Raw genomic sequence first — 21401 nt, 5'->3', positions numbered from 1 at the left:
TTCGATTTCCACAAAATGGATATCAATACTCAGCAGCGTAGCCTTGATTTCTCAAGCGATAATACTGACTATAGTTCTTTGTATGTTGAATTCTATTAAACAGTATGCCGAATCTTGCTTGATTGGAACTACTGGTTGCTGACCCACTTTGATCCTGTGTTTATCAACTTTAACAGGGCCTCGAACAGAGTCTAGTGGCATTACAGTGAACATTGCTGAAAACTATTCAGATACTGTAAGTATCCGATTCTATACATGAGATTCGATAGATACTGGTTGTAATGATAGATGCTAATCTAATACTTGTATGCCTCGATAAACAATTGATTTCTAAAACATGGTAATACGGTTTGCATTGGATAGTCGGGCAGTGTTAATATTACTGGTAAGTGAATTTTTAACATATTGTCAAGTATACGCAATGCATCTAATATTATTGTTGCATTTTGGTTATAATCAATTTAAACGACCCTTAGCTTTGGATGCACTCTTGTCAAGACAGTCGAGAACACTGGACGATGCTAAACACAAGTACCGACTTAAACTAAAGAGATCACCCCCAAAAGGATACGCTGAATGGTTCAATAACGCTCAACAAAAACGCTGCATCATTGACGACTATGATATGATTTGGGAAGATTTGGCACCTTATCATCAACTTGGCGGTGATGAGTTTCGTCGTCGCATGGCAATTCTCAAAGAAAATGCAACCCAGACATTTCAAGTCAAGATTAAAAATGGATTGCCAAGTGGTGGAGAGGTTTGGGATATACTCTTGAAAAATGTAAGTTTGTATAAATTGGCCATGTTTATCGAGCTTATAGTAATCATTTTTTTCATGCTTGTGATGGTCTTGTATTGCAACGGCAGTCTATCAAGTCCGTTCCAAATATGAACATTTACATCAATAGCTTGGATGAACCACGCATTTTGTTCAACATGGATCGCGATGGTCCTGCAATCATGACAAACACCATCTCAAAAAAGATTCGAGATATTGTAGATGAAAAGCCAAACTGGTTTACTGCAGCTGGGCAAGCTCATCTTGATCTGATGAAAGATCTCTGCCATCTTCACAGTCCACTCCAACCACTCCAGCAGCCACACGAGTTTCATGGATATCTGCAATGGCCCATGTCATCACTATACTCTAGGTAATGGCTGCATAAGAGCACTAGCTTGTTCATGTTAGATTTTAATCCATCAATCAAGCATGCTAACTAATCTTTCTAATATACTGCGTGAATTGCTGGAATGTCAGAAATCTACTTCCTATTATCTCACAAGCACGTATTTCAAACTGCTTTAGAGATATCTTGATTCCGTCAATTTATTATTATTATACTTATGCTGGAGGGTAAGTCTTGATTGAAAATTTAGGCCCAGGACAAAATATGACATACTCATCGTACGATTATTGACATAGATCTTCACAAGCGGATAGCTATCCATGGCAGAATAGACTACCCAAAGCATACTGGCGTGGATCAACAACTGGTGGATGGAATCAGAATGGGAATTGGAAAACATCACATCGGTTCCGTCTAATGACGCTTGTATCTCATAGGCCAGATCTATATAACGTTGCATTTACAAAAGCAGTTCAGTGCCATTCAAATGATTGTCTGAAGCTCAGTAAAGAATACAAAACAGTCAGCCACGAGTCATTCGAGACTGTATACAAGTACAAATACGCTTTGGATGTGGTAAGTGGATCCAACATACAGTTGCTCAATAATACAATGCTGATGTTATTTCAATGTTTCATGACTTTAATGAACAGGACGGAAACACATTTAGTGGTAGATTTTTCAGGCTACTCGAATCTCAGACTCTAGTATTCAAAGCTACCATCTTTGATGAATTTTTCCAAAGATGGATTGTTCCATGGGAACATTATATTCCAATTGAAATGGATTTTAGTGATCTGGATCAAAAGATTGAATGGGCCAAAAACAATGATGACAAGGCCAGACGTATTGCCGAAAATGGACGACGATTTGCTGAGCGTATTCTCAACAAACCTCAGATGGAATGCTACACAGAGTTGCTGTTGCTGGAAATGGCGCATTTAATGCATAACATGCAATAAATATCATTAATAAGACCATTATTTATTTTCTCATCGCAATTTGACTGCATTTAATCATGTCATTCAAGCAGATATGTATTTTTGAGTGGACGGGGATTATCAGGGAACTTTGCTTTGATTATTGCAATTCTATATTGGTAAATAGTTGAGATTCAAGTCTTGATTTTTGGTGATTCATGTAGACGGTCTGATTGGCATCAAAACTCCGACATTTCATATATAAGCAGTTTCAAACCTATTGCACGAAGCCTTGAACAACTCTCTAGCCAGCTTACTTATTTGGAAATTGTCTAGATAAACTAAGGGTTTTAATTAACCACATCAAAAAGTAGTCGTCATTAAATCTTAAAAGATATTATTTAAGCTTTTATCATTTACTGGTACTCGCAACACCAAGTATTAGTGAAACCAGTCTATCTAAAGGCTTTTTGGAAACAATCACGTTTATAACAAACTAACATACTGTGAGCTTTGACCTACAATTGCAAGTGTTGATACACATTATATTGCTTACCATCAAATATCATACTGTCTAACTTGATATCGTTTAAAAAGTAGTATCTAGTTTCCCATCACCTTTAAAATGGGTATAAAGTCAAATCGTATTCAGACCGTAATTCTCGTTGCCATACTTATAGGCATAACAACAATTCTCATGTCTACATTTATGGGCAAGTAACAAATCAGTTGAAACAATATTCTATGCAAGATGGTTAGCTATTAGTAGTAAAATACACGATTCTGTAGATCTAATTTACATGGCATTGTGGCAATTTTAATTTTAGGGTCAAGAAACATTGTCTTGCATGAACAAAGCGACTATATCGATATTCAGGAGTCCGCCAGTGTATGTATATATCACTATTCACAGCCTTTTAAAAATATTAGTTGACATGTGTTGATTTACTAAACTACGATACATGCAATTATTGAACTGTCATTAAACTATAAACCGCTTTAGATTCTAGCAAATAGCAGCCATAGTAATACTCGTAAGTTTAGATTTGTGTTTGATCAACGTAGTATCAAGATCTGAATGGTTTAGCTGATTCTAACAGGCAATGGTTTTGAATTTGCATCAGATTTAAGCAAGTTATTATCGCGACAATCCACGACACTTGAAGAAGCTATTCAAAAGTATGAGCGAAAATTAGGAAGATTGCCACCAAAAGGATATTCGGAGTGGTTTGAACGTGCTAAAGAAAAAAAATGTTTGATTGACGATTACGACATGATCTGGGAAGATCTTGCACCGTATTATCAACTTGGAGGCAAAGATTTTCGTCAAAGAGTGCAGATTCTTCAGCAAAACATGCAGCGAATGCATCATCACAAAGTCAGTCAAGGATTGCTTAGCGGTACATCAAAATGGTCGAATTTTTTGAAAAATGTAAGTTGCACTGTCGAGTCGATTTACCTCACATAAAGCGCTAACGCCAAAAGTAAACTTTTGAATACACCATGCTTTTACAATATTAGTCTATTAAATCTATTTCAGATTTAGATATTATTATCAATGAGTTGGACGAGCCACGTATTTTATTTAATGCCGATAAGGATGGTCCAGCACTTTTGAACCAAGTTTTAGATCAGTCAAAAGATAATCCTACAGCTCAAGATCAGATAAAAGCTGATTGGTTTACTGTTAATGGAGACGAGCATTTGGAACTCATGAAAAAAACTTGTTTGCTACATAACCCTTTAAAACCACTTCAGCAGCCGCACGACTTTCATGGATACCTACAATGGCCCATGTCTAATATTTATACTCGGTAAATTGTTTTGATGATAGATTGGCATGCAGACTGAACAACTCATCGCTTGTGATCTACTATATATACATCAGAACACTGCTTCCAATTATATCCATGACAAAGCTCTCTGGATGTTTTGCTGATATTGTGATTCCATCAGTCTATTACTACGATATCTACGCTGGAGGGTATGTTTAGATACTATTGACTGGATTATGCATCTCAAATTCTTGTTTGGAGCGTATATTTTTTATCTCAGTATTCTAAACATCAATGCGCATTTTTTGTAGACAATCACAGGCAGACAAATATCCTTGGAAAAGTCGGACAGAGAAGGCATATTGGAGAGGTTCAACTACTGGAGGTTCAAACAGTCACGGCAAATGGCACAACTATCATCGCATTCGCTTGGCGCGACTTGCAGTTCAAAATTCCAATATTCTTGATGTAGCGCTTTCAGATACTACCCAGTGTTTGGAACAAGATTGTATCGATATCCGAAACGAATTCAAAGTGGCTGGCAAAGAACCGTTTGATAAAATCTACACATACAAGTATGCATTGGATGTGGTATGTTTTTAAATCTCTGGTTATACAATCATGTTTTTAATTCTAAATGTTTAATGAATTGACAATGGAAATATGTGTAGGATGGAAATACGTTCAGTGGCAGATTTTTTAGACTTTTAGAATCTGAGGCGCTTGTGTTCAAAATGACTATTTTCAACGAGTACTTTGAGAAATGGATTGTTCCATGGGAGCACTATATTCCAATTGAAGTCGACTTTAGTGATCTCAAGCAAAAGATTGAATGGGCCAAAAACAATGACGACAGGGCCAGACGTATTGCTGAAAATGGACGACGGTTTGCTGAGCGTATTCTCAACAAATCTCAGATGGAATGCTACACGGAGTTGCTGTTGCTGGAAATGGCTCGACTAACGCATATGGACGAATAGACGCATTACTTTTGGTCTATCGATAGCACCCTGAGGATAATTGATATTTTAGACCTTTTAAAAAGATTCAGTATTACCCTGTTCACATCTGATGATAAGGAGCATGAAAACAGATATGAAATAAAAATAAGAAATTGTCTGCAAATATTGGTAGATTGCTCAAATTCGTTCATCCAAAACATCGAATATATCACGTGATAAAATCAGCGTAGCGTTCAAAAATATTTTGAAATTCGACCATTCAACACAATCGATTCTGCTGGGATGATTGGCATATTTGCACGGAAACCTCCACCAAAGCTTCCATTTAAAGTCCTGACTCCAGTAAGTCTTGAAATTGATGAGATTTGAATATCGGTATCCAACTCACAAGGTTCATTCGACAGGCTCTCCCACCAGCTCCATTATGGTTCTACGGATGCGTATTCGCAGGTGGGGTCAGTCTTGGCATCGTACTCGAAGCAAGCATGATTAATCTAGGATATTGTAAGTTTAAACTACTTTCAAGTATGTTAATGCTCGACTGTAGTTTCTAAATCAACACATTGATGCCGACTTTTAATTAGATCAACTACTGATCAAGGGTGAGTCGAAACGATTGGCCCAGGAAGCCGATGAAGAGGCTCGTAAAGTAGTTAAACCCACATTGGAATGGTGATCGATCATGCGCTGCCTGTTTAGCTATTATTAATATATCTTGTTTAATATCGAGACTGTTGGATTCGACTCGATGATTTGAGTGCATCTGATTGACATGTTCTGAAGAAATGGTGGGGTTTCCGTGCAAATAAGATTCATTTACAGTCGTATCCACGTAAAACAACACGTTTGTGTATCTTGCATTGCAATATACAGTGTTCAAATATTCAGTTCCTATTACAAATTGACTTGACATTCTCAATTCTTCAAAACACGACGTTCATCATGAGACTGGCAGTTTATTATGTATTTTGACTTGTTTAGTGTTTCATTTTACGTGAATAGGCTCTAAACGAGCTAGAATGTATATGAAATGGTAAAGGGAATAAGGCAAAGTTGTAACGACTAGAAAGGATATATAAAAAATGTCGCGTTCTTGACCTACAGATGGCACATCTGATTTGAATAAACAGTTACCTAGCAGTCATTTCCAATACGGAAGGCAGGTAAGGATTTCCGATTCCAGGATTCACACCACTGGTTTGTTGAGCTCTTGATGGCGGTTGGAGGTTTGCCGCCCCACTGTTTCTTGACCGCATAGTCGACGATTTACAATAAGTTGCTGCGGATCGAGTATCAGTAGATGCAGTGACTGTAGGCGGTGGGGCAGTGGTGCAACAAGATGTTGGGGCAGTTCGTTGGCGATGACGATGGCCTCGTCTCAGAAGTTTAGGGAATGCATCCAGCGATGATGACGAAACGATTGACGAGTTGGATGATCCAGACGAGTACGGAGAGTGCCCAGATTGAAGTATGACGTGATTAAGCGTGCTGTCTGTATGAGCCGGTAGTGATGCAAACTGTGTCAAAGAGTGTCGTTTTTTGTATATGTTATTGCCTGTGTTGAGAGGTGCAGGCTTGTTTGATTGATTTGCAGTAATGGTACTTGCTATGGAAGCTGTGTGAACCATGGTGTTTCTACAGTCGATCGAGTCTAAAATTGTTGACGAGTCCATTGATATCACCCAATTTTCTAGGCTTTCTCCGCAAGCAGTCGGTGCTGGGAGGAGCGCTGCTGCGGATTTATGTCCGTTTGAAGAGCTGGTTGAAGACATGATTGATGATCCAGATGATGTTCGCATTTGGGAAGGAACAGAAAGCAAAGGACTGGTATTAGCCAACCGCTGACTTGCTGATGACTCGTCAATCACAAAATCAGCAAATTGGCATTCCTGTGAACAGTAGAGATATTCGGGCTAAACAGAATAAGAAAAGCAAATCTTGATTAGAACCATTTCTGCCAAGCATGTATAGAAGGCTGAGTATGCTTGCAAATCAAGCCAAAGGGATGTTGAATACGATCCAATCGATCGAAACAGTAAATAGGAAAGTATCGTGTAAAATGCTCAATTTTCTTTCATAACTTGAGTGAAAATCTGCAAATGTAGAGGGTTTAGTAGGGTTGGAGGTACACTTTTACTAGTAAAAACTAGAGCACTCCAATACAGGCAGAGCTGTATGGTACGAATGATGATATAAAATAAGCATGTGAGATAATTGGGTTTACAGCGGTATAGTATCCGCAGATCACCCTATGGCTTTGAAGTGATTAAACCACCACTCGACTGTTCATGTTGCTTACCGATATCCGTTTTTCGCAAGTAACACACCAGCCCAAAAAATAATCCATTAGCTGCTAGCAATATTTTGTGCTAGAAAAAAAGAGCCAGCCAAATATTACAGAAATATCTGGCAAGCAAGACAGCCAATATATGGCTTTAAATAAACCGTCAAGTAGAGCGACGAATCGAGAGTGAGAGTTGGTGTAAAATTTAAACCCAACTGAAAAGTAATGCCTGAGCTTCTTGAAAATTACCGAGCTGGTTGTCAAGTCAATATATGTGGAAGCCAGTGAGAATTTACTCAAGCCAATAGAATGACAGACCCAGCAAGATTATATTTTACGGTATACCCACAATAATAGCAGAATTTATAGCCAGCAGCAGATGCTTATAGGTAAGAACCAATGTGGTTGTAGCGTGTATAAACAAGTTGCTTAGAGCAGTATGCTTGGGTTGAGTGAATAGGAACTGGGGAGGTCCACAGTTAGTAAATGGCTTGGGTGACGATTATTTATGGAGCAGTTTGTTAAAAAAGCAAGTGTCTGCTAGCACATCCAAATGATTGAAGACAGACTATTGCAAGTATAGTACTAGATAGAAGACAAGACAACTCTATTCTACACTAAAAATCGGTAGGGCTAATAAGTCAGATGATGTGGGTGAAGGAGGCTGGGATATGCTATGGTGATGTGTAAATCTATATTCGCCTATCTCGCTACCCAGCCAAATCCGCTCATTACCAGCAAAATACTACGCGAAATATTTACAGCACAAGTTGCTATTTGCAGCCGTATTCACGTAAATGAAACACTAAATAAGGGTGCCAAGTACATAATAAACAGCAGTCTCATGACATGATGGGTGCCAATTCACGCCAAATTTACTGGACAGCATTGTGTCCTTTGAATCCCTTGACAAAGTTCATTGGCTTTTTCCGCTGTGCTCATTTTTGTATTAAAATGTCAAACGAATGTTCGCATCTGTTCTAGTAAATCTCTCTTGCTCAATATTCAACTCTCCTTCCCTGCAAACTGAGTATTATAACATTGGTTGATTGGCATGGAAACAACAGTTGCAATCATTGGTCTGTTGAACTAGAACGCGAACGTGATTTAGGATATAAATAATTATATTGACAACATCGGAACAGTCCAAGCTAATATTTGGATTGTAATCCATGAGTCTGGTGATCATACAATGTATGATTTTTAAATCAAGAGTCCTGGCTCAAAACTATAATTTGATCGTGCATCATATGATGAACACTGCATTTGGAAGAATTGAGAATGTCTATTCAAACCAATTTCTAATGGGAAAGCGCAACAATATTTAATCATTGTTATTCCGAAACAAAATTGAGGCAGTGACTGCACAATAAACACAAATGTTTCAATTCACATGAATACGGCTGAAATAGAGTCACGCGATATTTTAGACAGTCGCGTGACTAAGCACTGGGCCACATGACACCAAATAAGGAAACACTTTACCGACGACACGTCACAAGTTGTTAAATCCGAAATTGACTGAGCCTCGCTAAACATTATATTACTACTGGGCTTGCCAAGATCTGCTCACCTGCCATCACCAAAGTCCAAAGTCATTCAAGTATTCAACGCTGTATTCGCGTAAAATCCTTATTAAACACTGATTAATTGTAACCAAACCACAGAATAAATGTCATTGAAAGAGTCGAACCGCATTTCCTTGTCCGATAGTGTCCAAATACTGTTGATATTCTGCAATCATAAGATTGCTTATAACCCATCCTTAATTAATCCATGTTTAATATAATTACGCTTTATTCGACGGCTTTATTCGTTATAAACCATAATGCATGATCAAAAATCATGACGTGGTCAGTAATAAATACATAAAAGCAGCAACATGTCGTCAATGTCAACTGCAATCATCCGATAATCAGACAAAAAAGTTGGAATGAAAATGAAGAAAAATACATCAACAGATGGTGCCCGTTATACTACGGGAGATCAAAAAGTAATCTTGGAATTACATGGATGGCAATAGTGTATACAAACTACAGCTTAAATTTTTTTGAACCGGTCGGATGTGGCAGGTCCATTGAGTAGTGTGCATCACTTGGTGGTGAGTATTCAATTATAGATGATCCGACATCACTTTGTCGGCCATTAATGAAAACATCTATTCCGCCACGACCAACGGCACTTCTATGGGTATGGCTATCTCCACTATTGCCACCGCTTGCATTTCGAGTATCAATAAGCTTTTCATCGCCATCAGAGCCAAAATCATAAGGGTTGTATTCGCTTGTTCCGCCACTTACACGAACAATATGGTGGTTGGGTATGCATGTATCAGATCCTTCATATATCGATACTTCAAAGTCCCTTGGGTCGTCATTCAAGCCATCACCCCAATCAGCTTCGTTTGTTTGAGAATTGGCTTGAAGTGCTTGATCGAGTTTGATTCGTACATTTTCAGGTAGACTAATCTCTCTCACAAGCATAGCAAACAACCCCCTTTGGATCTGTTGGTATTCAAACAAAAAGTCGGAAATAATAACCAGCGCAATGTATCCAGAAAGTTCCAACGCAGTTCGACGGATAATAAGCAAAAGCAGCGGAATTAAAAAAATGATCAGCATCACAAATGGACGAAGAATCAGCCATCGATTTAAAACGACATTATCGCGAATGATGCAAAGTGTATTGGTGACACTCAATGAAGCAGCCTTGATATTTTTTACACAGAGGAGCACGTAGATCCAGGCCATAATAGTCATGCAAAACCCGAGCAATAGAGTTGCAACGGTTGCATATCTTCTACGGGCAAGCGAAGGGTTGAACATGGATGGGATATTGGGAGCAACAGCGACAATGCAAATAAAGATTGATGTTGCCCAAACCACAAAAAGAGAGGCAGCTCCAGGAAGAGAGCGAACAAGTCGATGTTTCATCCATACTGATATCAAAAAGTAGACGGACTGGCTGACAGTTTGCAAGATCCGAATCACTTCAACCAATTCAAGCGAGTTCCAATCGGCTGTGCTTTTCTTGATATCAAAATCGTCTATTTGGATGCGATTGAATGGTTGAATTGGAGATTAGTGGCGATTACATGAACAAGCAAATACAATAAGCATGGTGGCAAGACTCACTGTTGAAGGCAATAGACCAATGTGCCAGTGAAACTACACACATTACCAGCAAGGCAATCAGGCCAGCAAGATTCAGAAACCAGATGATACCATTAGGGGTCAGCACAAAGATGCATCGACGGATGACCTGCTGAGAAAAGGGAAGAGCACTTGGAGGAGTTTTCTCTTTAATTGGATAGTATGGTGCATCAGTATCGGTAGACATGGTGGGACCAGTGGAAGGAGGGGAATTGATGGCAGCCTCTTTGGCAGCACTCTTGGCAGCAGCAGCCTCTTTGGCAGCAGCAGCATCTCTGGCAGCAGCTTGTTTAGCAGCAATCACACCAGCTCTGCTGGCTTCAGGAAATCCCGCACCGGCAGCAAGAGCCTTTAGCTCCGCTTGTTGAGCAGTTATAATATATTTGTTCCAACAAGGACCACATGTTCTTGATGGAGGGGGTGTCGAGGCAATAGTCCAGCAGCAGTACAAGAAACTAGGCAGAATCAATACAATGGATGCCATGGATATATAATACTGGACAGTGTCAGCCAGATGCTGGTCTCCTTCTGTAGAAAAGATCGACATTGGTAATGTAGCTAATTGTAAAACTGAATTAGATTAAACGATAGATACTAGGCTTTTAAAACGATAAAGGTAATGCACAGGAACAAGATTCAAGCATTCCAATAGCAGGGCGATGGGTATAGCAAGATGGTAATCCTTGAAGATTTCAAAGCAAATGGGCGAAGGGAGAATAGGTTTTGTTTTGTTGGGTATTAGCAAGACGAAGGCATCCTGACTTTCATGTCGCTGTTTTGATTTCACTATCCGCTCGCATAATTGAAGCTGCTGGTTGGCTGAAATCAGTGGCAATCGAGCACCATAGAGCACTGCTACCTATCCGTGTATAAACTATACCCTAAACTGCTATCTTCAAGTCTAGTTTGCACAAGCATGTCCGTTATATCCAGCAATCTCGGAGCCATTGTACAACCCAACCATCTACTGATTGGGTTGTACAATGGCTGCAAGTCCGCGTTTGACAGCCGATTGACAGTCTACTTGCACTGACAATTTAGCAACTTGAAACATCAGTCTACTATACACAGATTGTCATGCATTGTTAGGCCTCGTGGGGGCACATATTTGTAGTTGAGCCAACCGCTTCATTTGCGGCTTATTCGACCATTTCAAGCACGTCTATATAACAGTACCACTCGACTGTTTTCAAACAGTGCAGGCTTTCCCCTTCAAATTGTGCATTATTTATAAATTGGTCTTACTGTCATAATAACTTGCCAGTACACTGTCAAATAATAAACCAAGTGGCTAGAACTTGCTGTAAATTTCAGATTGGTTTCCATTTTGAATTGCCTTTGGTGCAATATTCTAAATCAAAATGCATTCACTCGCCGACTCACATGCACAGAAAGATGCCAATCCCATTCCAAATGACAGTGCAGTCTTTACCAATTCACCTGTTGATACTTTGCAATCAACTGAAGGATATGATTTGGACACTGAATTAAAGATGCCGCCGTCTGCCAAGTCAATGTCCATCAGAGCTACTAGTCCGAGCAGTCCTGTTCTACTTTCTTCAATCAGAACGAGCGCAAGCACCATGAGTTCATCTAGCATTGTCAAGATGGAAAGTGCCTCTGCTAGTCTTAGTCGTAAAGTATCAAATGCAAGCAGCTCATCCGACTCATTCATACCATCAGCTGTCATTGAAGCAAGGTATGTTTCAGTTTTGTTTTTTATTGAATAACCAATCACCCATTCAAGATCCCCTGTATATTGAGCCAAGTATTGGGACAAAGTTGCAATACTGGATTCTCATGACTGTTTACTTTCAACCACCGTTGGAATCACCTGCAAGGGAATCTACTTGGCACTTGGCATTAAAATTGCTTTGTGACTCGTGTCTGAATACCATATTAGTAACAACTCAACTATGCTGAGTTTACACTTACAAATCATTGGAATTGCTGTCATACCGAAAAACTCAATCGATATTTTTCCAGTCAGCTTTGAGCATGGGATTTGTAGAGCTGGATAATACTTTATTTTTCCAAATTATCGTAGGCTGTGGTTGCTGCTTTTTTCCCATTGGTGTACTTTAGTATGCACATGAGTACTCATACTCTGGTACCACCTCGTATATACCAGCATGTAGTGCAATAAGCACTTTTGGTAATTTCAAGGAGATATGGCAGTGTAGACTTGCATTATGCTTACATCTACCGCACTCCTACCCTATACTGATGATGACATGCAGTATCTGACCAAGATATCGGTTTGTGCTATGCTCTAGTCAGTGTATGGCATCACATGTCATCTGTGTACTGCTGAAATGTGATTGACACGGATCATATATTCATGGTTCACTGATGCAATACGGAGGGATACAAATGAGAAAGCAGCAAGTTTAGTCGTTTAAGCTCGCCGTGCTGTTTGGTCCTTTGAATATGCATGTTTAAAAAATGCATCTACTTGCTATGGCTACTGCAAGCTAGTTGCGCCGTTTTTAGGTGCCATTCACTATCACTTGTTGAATAATGACAACTAACCAAATTCAATGTTTCTAGGCGAGCTCGTGAGATTTCTCTAGCCATTGATAAGAAAATAGAGATTGATAGGCGTCGCATGATTCAAGAAAAGGATGATCCAAGACTCCTCATTCTTGGCTCTGGTGACTCTGGCAAAACAACCCTTCTTAAACAGATGCGTCTTTTTTATGGTGAAGGATTTACTTTGGAAGAAATAGAGGCGTATCGACTGCTTCTGCTCGAGAACGTTATCAACTGCATGTCTGCGTATCTAGCACTCTGTGATCACCTCAACCTCCCTATTATCCATCAGCATGAAAGATTGCACTATGTCTCATACAGTCACGCTGGCCGATCTTATCTGCCAGCAGACCTACCTCCTATTATTTCCATTCTCTGGAACGAACCATCTGTTCAACAGGTTGTTTTGCTTGGACCAAACTATCACATTCAAGACACTGCCCCATATTTTCTGTCAAGAGTAGAAACCATTGGTAAAGTGGGATACAAACCAACTAACCAAGACATTTTGCATGTGCGAGCGCCAACACTAGCTGTATCTGAAACCATATTCAAGATCGGCATCCATCACTACCGCTTATTTGATGTTGGTGGTCAGCGAGGGCTTCGTAAGCAATGGGCACCTTTTTTCGACAACTGCCACTCAATTCTCTTTGTCACTTCTATTGCTAGTTACGATCAAACGCTTGAAGAAGAAAGAGAACATTCTGTCAATCGTCTTCACGATGCCATTGAGCTTTTTGGCGGTGTCATCAACAACCGTATTTTGCAAAACTCTGAAGTACTCCTCTTTCTTAACAAGAAGGATATTTTCGAGGAAAAACTTAAACACCTCCCCTTTAGCAAGTTTTTTCCCCGCTATCGAGGACCAAATGATCCTGAAAGCATTGCTCGATACGTTGCTGCATTATTCAAGGCTCAGCGATGGGATCAAAATCGTAAAATCATGATCCATCGCACCTGCTGTACCGATACACGTAATATGGAACTGGTTGTTGCAAGACTGATTGAGGGATTAACAAAGTCGGCTTTGTCGAGGATTGGCACAATTTGACTCGAGTTTTAGTCAAGATGGAGAGAATTCGGTATGGGAAAGAGCATATGTATATTTTTCTTATTTAGGTTGAATGTGAGATTTTGGTGACTATTTCCGGGCTGGATGGCTAAAGCATGGCTTAATTATGTACACTGTAGTCAAGTCACTACACCCAATAACTTTTTGCCAGTTGTTTTTATTGAGAAATAAAAAAGAATACAATTGGAGTTGTTTTTGCAGTGGAGATATTTAGAACCAATTATTTGATACAAGGATGCGCTTTGGTTGATTCTCAAACGTGATGCGCCGCGCTTTGTGTTTCCAACAAAAGTATATAATTTAAGCTATTCTGTTTTTGATTCACCAGTTGTCAGCTCATTTTTGAACCCTCAATCCATTTGGATTAGTATACAGCTATATAAATGCTCGGTCGTTCAACTGCGTTTAGGTCCCACACCACTACAGCTTTTGATGTTATGTCAAGTGTCGAAGTTCAAAGTGATGCCAATGGACAAGTATATTCGATTGGAACAATGACTATGCCGACCACTGCTTATACAACTCCTATTCCTACAGTATTTAAAATTCAGGCAAGTTCATGACTGCATGTATTGCTTTGCAATAGGTGTTGAAACTTTTACATGACAAGCTAATTTTAAATTTTGGACTGTATATTTGAATGCAACAGTTTGGAAACGACATACGACTGATTTCGGCGGTGATGACCCCAAGCCCTGATTCTGTGAACGGGGATGTATTTCTATTACTGCTTCGGTACGCTGCACAAACGTTTCATTTATTTGACATGAATCACCTTGCATTCAAATGGCAAGACCATCAAGGCGACTGGATTGTTGTTTCAAACGAAAAAGATCTTTACGAATGTGTCAAGTGGCAGTCTCAGCATCGTGATGATTACAGCATCGATATCTCTGATTTCTGTCCAAAATTGGTTCTTGTCTTTACTAATCCTGTACAGCATGTGATTCAGATCCAAAGCAACATGGTAGTTATGCACGACATGCTCTTGATGACTTCACAGCACATTTCGTTACAGGACAGCCATTCTAGCAAAACTGTTTTTGATGCAATCTGCAAACTTGTGAGCAATGGTTGTCAGCATCCAACTAGCGTTACCACTGCAACGCAATACGATGTTCACAATACGAATATCGAGGATGATATGCACATATGTTTACAGACTCTTTGCGACGAGAAAGAACGCACAACCGAGCAAGGTGTATCGACGATTCCATCCTACGGTATAAAGCAGACTCTGAAGCAGCAAAAAGATGACTGCATTTTGGAACAGCTGAATATAGACGTGGGCCAAACATACTCGCCAATAGACTTTTCAGTCGCGAATGATTTGATGCATCTTCTTGAATGTGTTTATGAGCTAGAGAGCATGTTTGACGTATATTCGACGCCTGCCATTCTTATTCATGGCATACAAGACACACTTGACGTAAAAATCCCACAAGTGGATAATAGGTCCATGGCTGCTGTCATTACGCATTCTATTATGGATAGTGCGAATGTATGGGGAAGTGTAGATGATGATATTTTGAATAGTATGAAAAATACTCCCGTATCTTTGTTTGATGATGACTTTGCTATCGATGACTTTGTGATTGTGGATTTTACAGCTGGTGCCAATGTCGATGAGAGCAGGAGAGAGAAATAAATGTTTCTATTTGAATCCAATTTCATGTTCTGAAGTCATTCTGATAGCATCAAGCGGCATTTTAAAACCGCAAGTTATCTATTTGAAAACCCATACAATTGATATAGATTAGCGTACAGACTGTAGATGAATGGAATGGTGAGACTTTGCGTTATAACAAAACCAAAAGAACGTTGCCCTATATTCAATCAAGAGAAACAGCAGATTGTCGCTCTGGTATAGGAGATACGAGCAATAGATGCTCCTGCCATCCAGATCGGATGAACAGCCTGCTGATATTTTCAAAACAATATTCCCACCAAGATTAATGGCAGCTGACAGTTTCTCGCCTATTTGTCAATATCCGCAAGTGATTCAAATTCACAATTTTGGCACCAATCATTTCACGATATTGTTTGTTTATTGATACCCCCTATTCGACGGTCCATTTTGCGTGAATATGACTGCAAATGCAATAAATTCTGGCTGTACTAATAATATTTTAGCCTTACTCTAATTGCTTAACCTCATCCGACACTGCCTCGACTTGCCTTTTAACTCTAGCATTTTCTTTTAAACTATCATCCAGTCTTTGTACAATATAGTACTCTTGCCAGAGTTACTGTCTATTTCATCTAGTATTTGAATATCTCTAACCGGTATGTGCATCAAGCTGAGTTTTGTTGATATCTCCAATCGCAGTCATTACCGGGCTATATACTGCTCTTTTCAAAGAAAACTAGTATGCATTACCAAAAAGATCTATTTCTTGCAGTCACTAATGCAATGATGTGTTGTATTTAACCCAAGTCAGGGTTGAATGTATCCAATTGAAGTTTGTTGGCTTGTATTGCTCTTCCTCATGGCTAATATCCTACATCCCATCAAATATCTACTGCTTCCATGTCTATAAAGCCATGCCGTATTGTATTGGATAGTATGTATCATTTCTACTTTGGTACTTTGAGATCGTGTGTCGGACTTTTGGTAATGCGGCCCATGTAATGAGCAATCTACATTATTGCTGCATGTTCATGTAAAAACGCAGTTTACCAACTGAAATATCTAACCAATCTACTGTTCTTTTAATATCTGGTTGTTCTTAATCAGCCATTATGCCGCTTCAAGTCACCATGGCCAGTGTCAATTTCTATATGGCCAACCTCAGTGTTCACTCTCGCTGGGCCTTGATGACCTATATGTTTATCAAAGTAAGAATTGGCCTTTCATTTTCTGGATACGATGGTATCTCTAGATATCTAACCCTAGCTTCAACTTTAGGGGATACGATGGGCAGCAAGAAGCAATCTATCCCTTATTCTCGTTGTATCGCTTTTTTTTGCGTCAGTGCAAGCGTTCTATCAAGCTACTCTTCTCGTCCAGATTGTGGAGGACTGTGTAGTCCATGTGAGATGTCTGTATGCAACATGGATTGTTTATACCATCTTGCTTGATATTGTTTTGTACTATCGTGCATGGTGCATTTCGCCCACAAAGTCCCATATCCAAAAGTACTCGTGTATACTTATGGTTATGAGCCATGCTGCTTGCTTGATTGTGGATGCGGACTATTCACTTTCTAATACACGTGACTTGCTCACTGCTGGGTGAGTTTGCTGCTTTTTTGTGGATAAAGTTTGGTATGTGGTGTTAAATATAAATCATGTGATTCGGTAGATGCGTGACGTATCCTGGATGGCCAAGAACCGTTTTGGGTGTATTTTCGACCGTTAATGATCTGTATCAGGAAAGGCACTTTTTTGTGAAGCTGTTCCATATTCGGACATTCCAGTCTAACAACACTCTGATTTTGGTTCATGTTGTTTAGGCTGTTCTTTTTTGTGTTCCTTTGCTTCAAGCAGTCAGGAACGGAGTAGGAATGCGTCGTGACACTTCCATCTACCGTCGAATGATTCTCAAGTCCACCGTCTGTCTTGGAGTCTGTGTCGTCATGAACATTACTTATGCTATTCTCGTTGCTGTTGATCGACAGGTCATTTCTCTGTTTTTCTGCGATATGGCCTTGATTTTCCAGTCTCTATCTGCCTGCGAGATTCAGTTCAACTCTCATCGAGAGACTGACAAGGCATCGTTGGGTGGGATTGGATTTTACAAGAGCCCTGTAGATAGACAGAAAAATATGCCTACGTATAGTCAAAGTAATCCTACTATTTTAAGTAATGCTACCATTGATGCTCCTGAGACTACAGCTTCGATGACTGGGATGGAGGATGCAAACATTCGTATCATGCTTCCCAAGTAGTTGCTCTTTGTAATTCATATTGGAACTACCCTTGCTTTTTTAGTTTTATTTATACATACTTGTGACTGCTGGGCTGTATTTGGTTTTGGAATGATCAAGCTTTTCAACTTTGCATTCTCCGTCTTGACAGCAATTCTTGATTAGCTTGTTTCCGCCAGAACAGTTTTGTTTCTACTGTACTCTTTTGAAATAAATAACGGCGTGCTTATTGCTTTAGTTATTTTCTGTGTTGTATGAATAGATGAAGATGTGTTTTAATTACCTCGTAATCTACCAGAAACGAATCTAGAACGAATATTTTCTACATGAAAAAACTGCTAGACGTTGAGAGTTTTGATGCTCTTCAACCTCCCCAAAAAGTTTGAAATTCTACCAGATCCCCAGTACATCCAACCAGTCCCTTCTATTATGGCATATCAAAGTAACGAGATTTTGGTTATAGGCGAGTATCGACTATTTATTCTTTGGCCATATGCATTGAATATACATTGTTGCATTTATCTTGGCATTTTAATCATATGCGAGAGCAGGGGAGTCGGTCTATGGAGAGTTTGAATTCAAACTTTCAAAATGTTGATAGGCAACTCCCTATACCCATTCGATTCGCATGATAGATGCAGCACATTCACTCGTATATCTCTTGTATTTAGTTTGTCTAGTCATGGCCTTGATACCACTAATTCATATCGACTCGAAAGTTCATTGTTGTACTAACTCGACTCTATAACTATGGCCAACTTACACAATTATAAATACCTTGATAAATAGGTCTTAACCCAGCATTCCAGGCTACTCTACATTTTGAAAACTACCAGTTTGGAAAAGTCAATCGGGCCTTTCGTAAATGCAATTCGGTTGGCGGCAAAGGTAATAATGGACGAGGTTTGAATCAAAGAATGCTATCGAGTTTAGAAATCAAATATCTAAACTACTTCAATCCATTCATTATGAAATCGATGATTTCTCATACATGGGGTTGATGTTAGGTCAAAACTTTGCTATTGCATGCGCTCAGTATGGTGAAAGTGACAAGGTGAGTGTGATACAGTTTGTTGGCGGAATGACCGGTCGGTATATTCAAGCGTTTCAAGAGGAGAATAATATTAGTCATATTAGCAGTAAGTAGATAGCGATCATATTCAGCTCTATTGAGTAGATTGCTATTTTGTAGGCGAGCTTATTATGCAATGGGCTTTGGAGTTGCAAAATTTCACGTGAAATTCATGTTTTAAATTTGGCATGTACTAGTTAATACACAGAAAGCTACTCGTACATGCACTACGATTTTGGACGAACGAACCGGAGAAATGACCCAACTTATAGTATGTCTAACTGTTTTACCATCCACCCAACTATTGGTAACTGATACTCACCATTTAAATGTATTCATGATAGGAACCTGCTGCGCGAGTTGAAGCAGCACAAAGTGTACAATTAGAGAAACTGGTTCGTGATGTAATTTCCAACTCGCCAAAAATTGAGGCCATTGCTCTTTGTGGTAAAGATGCCTTGTTTCAATTTTTTGAATCATTCTATGATTACGGGATATCAACCCATCCATTTCATTTATAGGGACCTTGCCTCCTGGATTGACTGGATCTACATATACATTGATTGCACAATTAAAACCGCCTGGAGTCGTGTTGCTTCTTGATGCGTACCAATTCCCAGATTGTTTACTTACAGGGAATGTAGATATTCTTAAAATCAATGCAGAAGAGTCACGATTGTTGGCATCAATGGGGTACACTACTTGCACTGTTTATGATGTGTAAAAACTATGAGTTGCTGACTATGACTTTTTAAACTGAATGCAATATAGTGAGGATGCAGACTTGATTGAAGTGGGTAAAAAGCTACATTCAATGTACCGAGTCAGATTTATTGCAGTTACAAACGGACCTGACCAGTAAGTTTTTCACAAGTTTCCAATTGTGAAGAATCAACAAAACATTCAAGAAATTTACTTTCAACCATGTATATGTAGAGCGTGCTTGTTTGAGTCGGTTACACTAGCTCACCAAGATGGGCCACGTATGCTGAATATAACGACATATGTGATTCCACCTGTTTTGACTGTGCTGAGTGAGATGGAAGACATTGAGTCACTACCATCATCGCCACGCTCATATGCACTTCCAGAAGCCACAGGAGAGCCCAGTGTCATGCATACAGTTCTCAAAACTCAAAATCATTCAGGATCTAGTTTCACGTCGTTTAGTTGTAATAGACAGGCAAATATCAATGGATGCAATGGTGGGATCAATGGAACACGTGAAATTGTAATCAATCCACTTGGAGCAGGTGATACATGTAGTTCGATTTTTACATTGGAATACCTGGATACTTTGGTGAGTATAGAATTAGTCGCTACTTGGATGATCGTATAAAATAGCAACTGATTAGAATGAACTGTGTGTGATGTAGGATGCAGTGAGCTCATTTCAGCATGGACTAGCAGCAGCATCCGCATCATGTCTAATGGTGGATTATACATCGTATTTTGATGTGAAGATTCAAAATGCAATTTACGAGCGGATTGTCCGCAATACGACGAATACTCCGCTGGTGACTGTGGTGGAATAGGAAATGTATTCATGTGACAATTTTATTATGGAAAGAATTGAATATCAATTGAAATGCAAATGAACGCGTTTGCAGTGTGACTTGACAGTTGTTTGATATCATGACAGACCAGCTGGTTGCTGATCAGGATGTTATGCTTGATGAGAATGATTCTACAGGAGAAGGACAACTCGACTTTATGGAAGTAAGTTGTATAATAGTAGATTATAGTATAGAAGTGGACGGGGAGACATATGTCTGGCTGTTGATTGAGTTGGTTTGACTGGATGTCATTTATATTTCTCAAGATTGATCGTTTGCAAGATGTGGGTATCAATCAAGCTGATATCGCCAAGCTCAAGACTCAGGGTATTACTACCATCAGAGTAAGTCTAATTGAACACAACACTCTAGTTCGTGTCTCACATGCATAGTTTAATAGGGAATCCAAATGGCAACGAGTAGAAACCTTCTCAAAGTAAAAGGGTTTAGTGAGATCAAGGTTGAAAAAATCAAGGATGCTGCATCCAAGTTGATTGCCAATGGGTTTATCACTGGCACTGAGCTTGCTGTAAGACGCAAGTCTGTGCTACGTATCACTACAGGGTCTGTGCAGTTTGATCACTTATTAGGCGGTGGAGTTCAATCCATGAGTATCACCGAGGCATTTGGCGAATTTCGTACTGGCAAGACTCAATTAGCACATACACTGTAAGTATTTTCATATATCTAGTATAAACGATCCCAAACCGATTTGATAATGTTTCGAGTCTTGCGATATCCATTAAAGATGCGTAACTGCCCAACTCCCCATTCAACTCGGAGGTGCCAATGGAAAAGTTGCTTTTATTGATACAGAGGGGACATTTCGTCCAGAGAGAATTGAAACCATTGCGGCCCGATTCAATCTTGATCCTGAAGCTGCCATTAGCAATATCATGTACGCTCGTGCCTACAACTCTGAACACCAATTTGATCTCTTAAACGAGTTAGCTGTTCGTCTGTGCGATGATCGTCAATACCGTCTTGTTGTTGTGGATTCTATCATGGCACTTTTTCGCACTGATTTCTGCGGTCGTGGTGAACTTGCTGACCGACAACAAAAGCTTGGACAAA

The 21401-nt window shown here is 39.5% G+C and overlaps 8 protein-coding genes across 8 annotated transcripts; 7 read left to right on the top strand and 1 right to left on the bottom strand.

The window, feature by feature from the left end:
• Positions 1 to 15: 15 nt before the first annotated feature.
• Positions 16 to 2112, top strand: BATDEDRAFT_86115 (uncharacterized protein; the record flags this gene model as incomplete). Its single annotated transcript, XM_006676932.1, has 8 exons — positions 16 to 73; positions 177 to 235; positions 364 to 385; positions 477 to 784; positions 871 to 1154; positions 1262 to 1357; positions 1445 to 1706; positions 1784 to 2112. 8 exons carry the CDS (start codon positions 16 to 18, stop codon positions 2090 to 2092), a joined length of 1398 nt encoding a protein of 465 aa, XP_006676995.1. The 3' UTR covers positions 2093 to 2112.
• A 563-nt stretch (positions 2113 to 2675) lies between these two features.
• Positions 2676 to 4805, top strand: BATDEDRAFT_22685 (uncharacterized protein; the record flags this gene model as incomplete). Its single annotated transcript, XM_006676540.1, has 8 exons — positions 2676 to 2767; positions 2840 to 2939; positions 3054 to 3084; positions 3175 to 3482; positions 3572 to 3864; positions 3885 to 4034; positions 4137 to 4416; positions 4497 to 4805. 8 exons carry the CDS (start codon positions 2676 to 2678, stop codon positions 4803 to 4805), a joined length of 1563 nt encoding a protein of 520 aa, XP_006676603.1.
• A 920-nt stretch (positions 4806 to 5725) lies between these two features.
• BATDEDRAFT_34353 (uncharacterized protein) lies at positions 5726 to 7134 on the bottom strand (the record flags this gene model as incomplete). Its single annotated transcript, XM_006676705.1, has 2 exons — positions 5726 to 6700; positions 7087 to 7134. 2 exons carry the CDS (start codon positions 7132 to 7134, stop codon positions 5918 to 5920), a joined length of 831 nt encoding a protein of 276 aa, XP_006676768.1. The 3' UTR covers positions 5726 to 5917.
• Positions 7135 to 10391: 3257 nt separating this feature from the next.
• BATDEDRAFT_32837 (uncharacterized protein) lies at positions 10392 to 11528 on the top strand (the record flags this gene model as incomplete). The annotated part of the gene is made up of 2 exons (XM_006676686.1): positions 10392 to 10772; positions 10851 to 11528. A coding segment is annotated over one exon (186 nt), but the record flags the coding sequence as incomplete, so codon positions are not given.
• Positions 11529 to 12831: 1303 nt separating this feature from the next.
• BATDEDRAFT_29442 (uncharacterized protein) lies at positions 12832 to 13809 on the top strand (the record flags this gene model as incomplete). Its single annotated transcript, XM_006676669.1, has 1 exon — positions 12832 to 13809. The coding sequence occupies one exon, from the start codon at positions 12832 to 12834 to the stop codon at positions 13807 to 13809; it is 978 nt and encodes a 325-aa protein (XP_006676732.1).
• A 458-nt stretch (positions 13810 to 14267) lies between these two features.
• On the top strand, positions 14268 to 15478 carry BATDEDRAFT_22681 (uncharacterized protein; the record flags this gene model as incomplete). Its single annotated transcript, XM_006676539.1, has 2 exons — positions 14268 to 14366; positions 14480 to 15478. 2 exons carry the CDS (start codon positions 14268 to 14270, stop codon positions 15476 to 15478), a joined length of 1098 nt encoding a protein of 365 aa, XP_006676602.1.
• A 512-nt stretch (positions 15479 to 15990) lies between these two features.
• On the top strand, positions 15991 to 17939 carry BATDEDRAFT_36584 (uncharacterized protein). The gene is made up of 5 exons (XM_006676774.1): positions 15991 to 16116; positions 16568 to 16668; positions 16739 to 17064; positions 17135 to 17204; positions 17286 to 17939. The coding sequence occupies exons 2-5, from the start codon at positions 16573 to 16575 to the stop codon at positions 17718 to 17720; spliced, it is 927 nt and encodes a 308-aa protein (XP_006676837.1). The 5' UTR covers positions 15991 to 16116; positions 16568 to 16572; the 3' UTR covers positions 17721 to 17939.
• Positions 17940 to 18056: 117 nt separating this feature from the next.
• Positions 18057 to 21043, top strand: BATDEDRAFT_34351 (uncharacterized protein; the record flags this gene model as incomplete). The annotated part of the gene is made up of 13 exons (XM_006676704.1): positions 18057 to 18141; positions 18489 to 18587; positions 18707 to 18838; positions 18969 to 19042; positions 19116 to 19166; positions 19293 to 19464; positions 19543 to 19629; positions 19708 to 20071; positions 20148 to 20288; positions 20395 to 20490; positions 20594 to 20671; positions 20728 to 20996; positions 21019 to 21043. The coding sequence occupies exons 6-13, from the start codon at positions 19460 to 19462 to the stop codon at positions 21041 to 21043; spliced, it is 1065 nt and encodes a 354-aa protein (XP_006676767.1). The 5' UTR covers positions 18057 to 18141; positions 18489 to 18587; positions 18707 to 18838; positions 18969 to 19042; positions 19116 to 19166; positions 19293 to 19459.
• Between the last annotated feature and the right edge of the window lie 358 nt (positions 21044 to 21401).

The sequence above is a fragment of the Batrachochytrium dendrobatidis genome, assembly GCF_000203795.2.
Source record: "Batrachochytrium dendrobatidis JAM81 unplaced genomic scaffold BATDEscaffold_2, whole genome shotgun sequence".
Classification (NCBI taxonomy): Eukaryota; Fungi; Chytridiomycota; class Chytridiomycetes; order Rhizophydiales; genus Batrachochytrium; species Batrachochytrium dendrobatidis.
This window is presented reverse-complemented; position numbering and strand designations above follow the sequence as displayed.

Excerpts from the sequence above, each read along its gene's own strand:
- BATDEDRAFT_36584 (XM_006676774.1), top strand. The coding sequence starts at position 16,573 with ATGCCGCTTCAAGTCACCATGGCCAGTGTCAATTTCTATATGGCCAAC. Across the intron at positions 16,669-16,738 it reads TGACCTATATGTTTATCAAA|GGGATACGATGGGCAGCAAG; the intron begins GTAAGAATTGGC and ends CTTCAACTTTAG. Across the intron at positions 17,065-17,134 it reads CGTGACTTGCTCACTGCTGG|ATGCGTGACGTATCCTGGAT; the intron begins GTGAGTTTGCTG and ends GTGATTCGGTAG.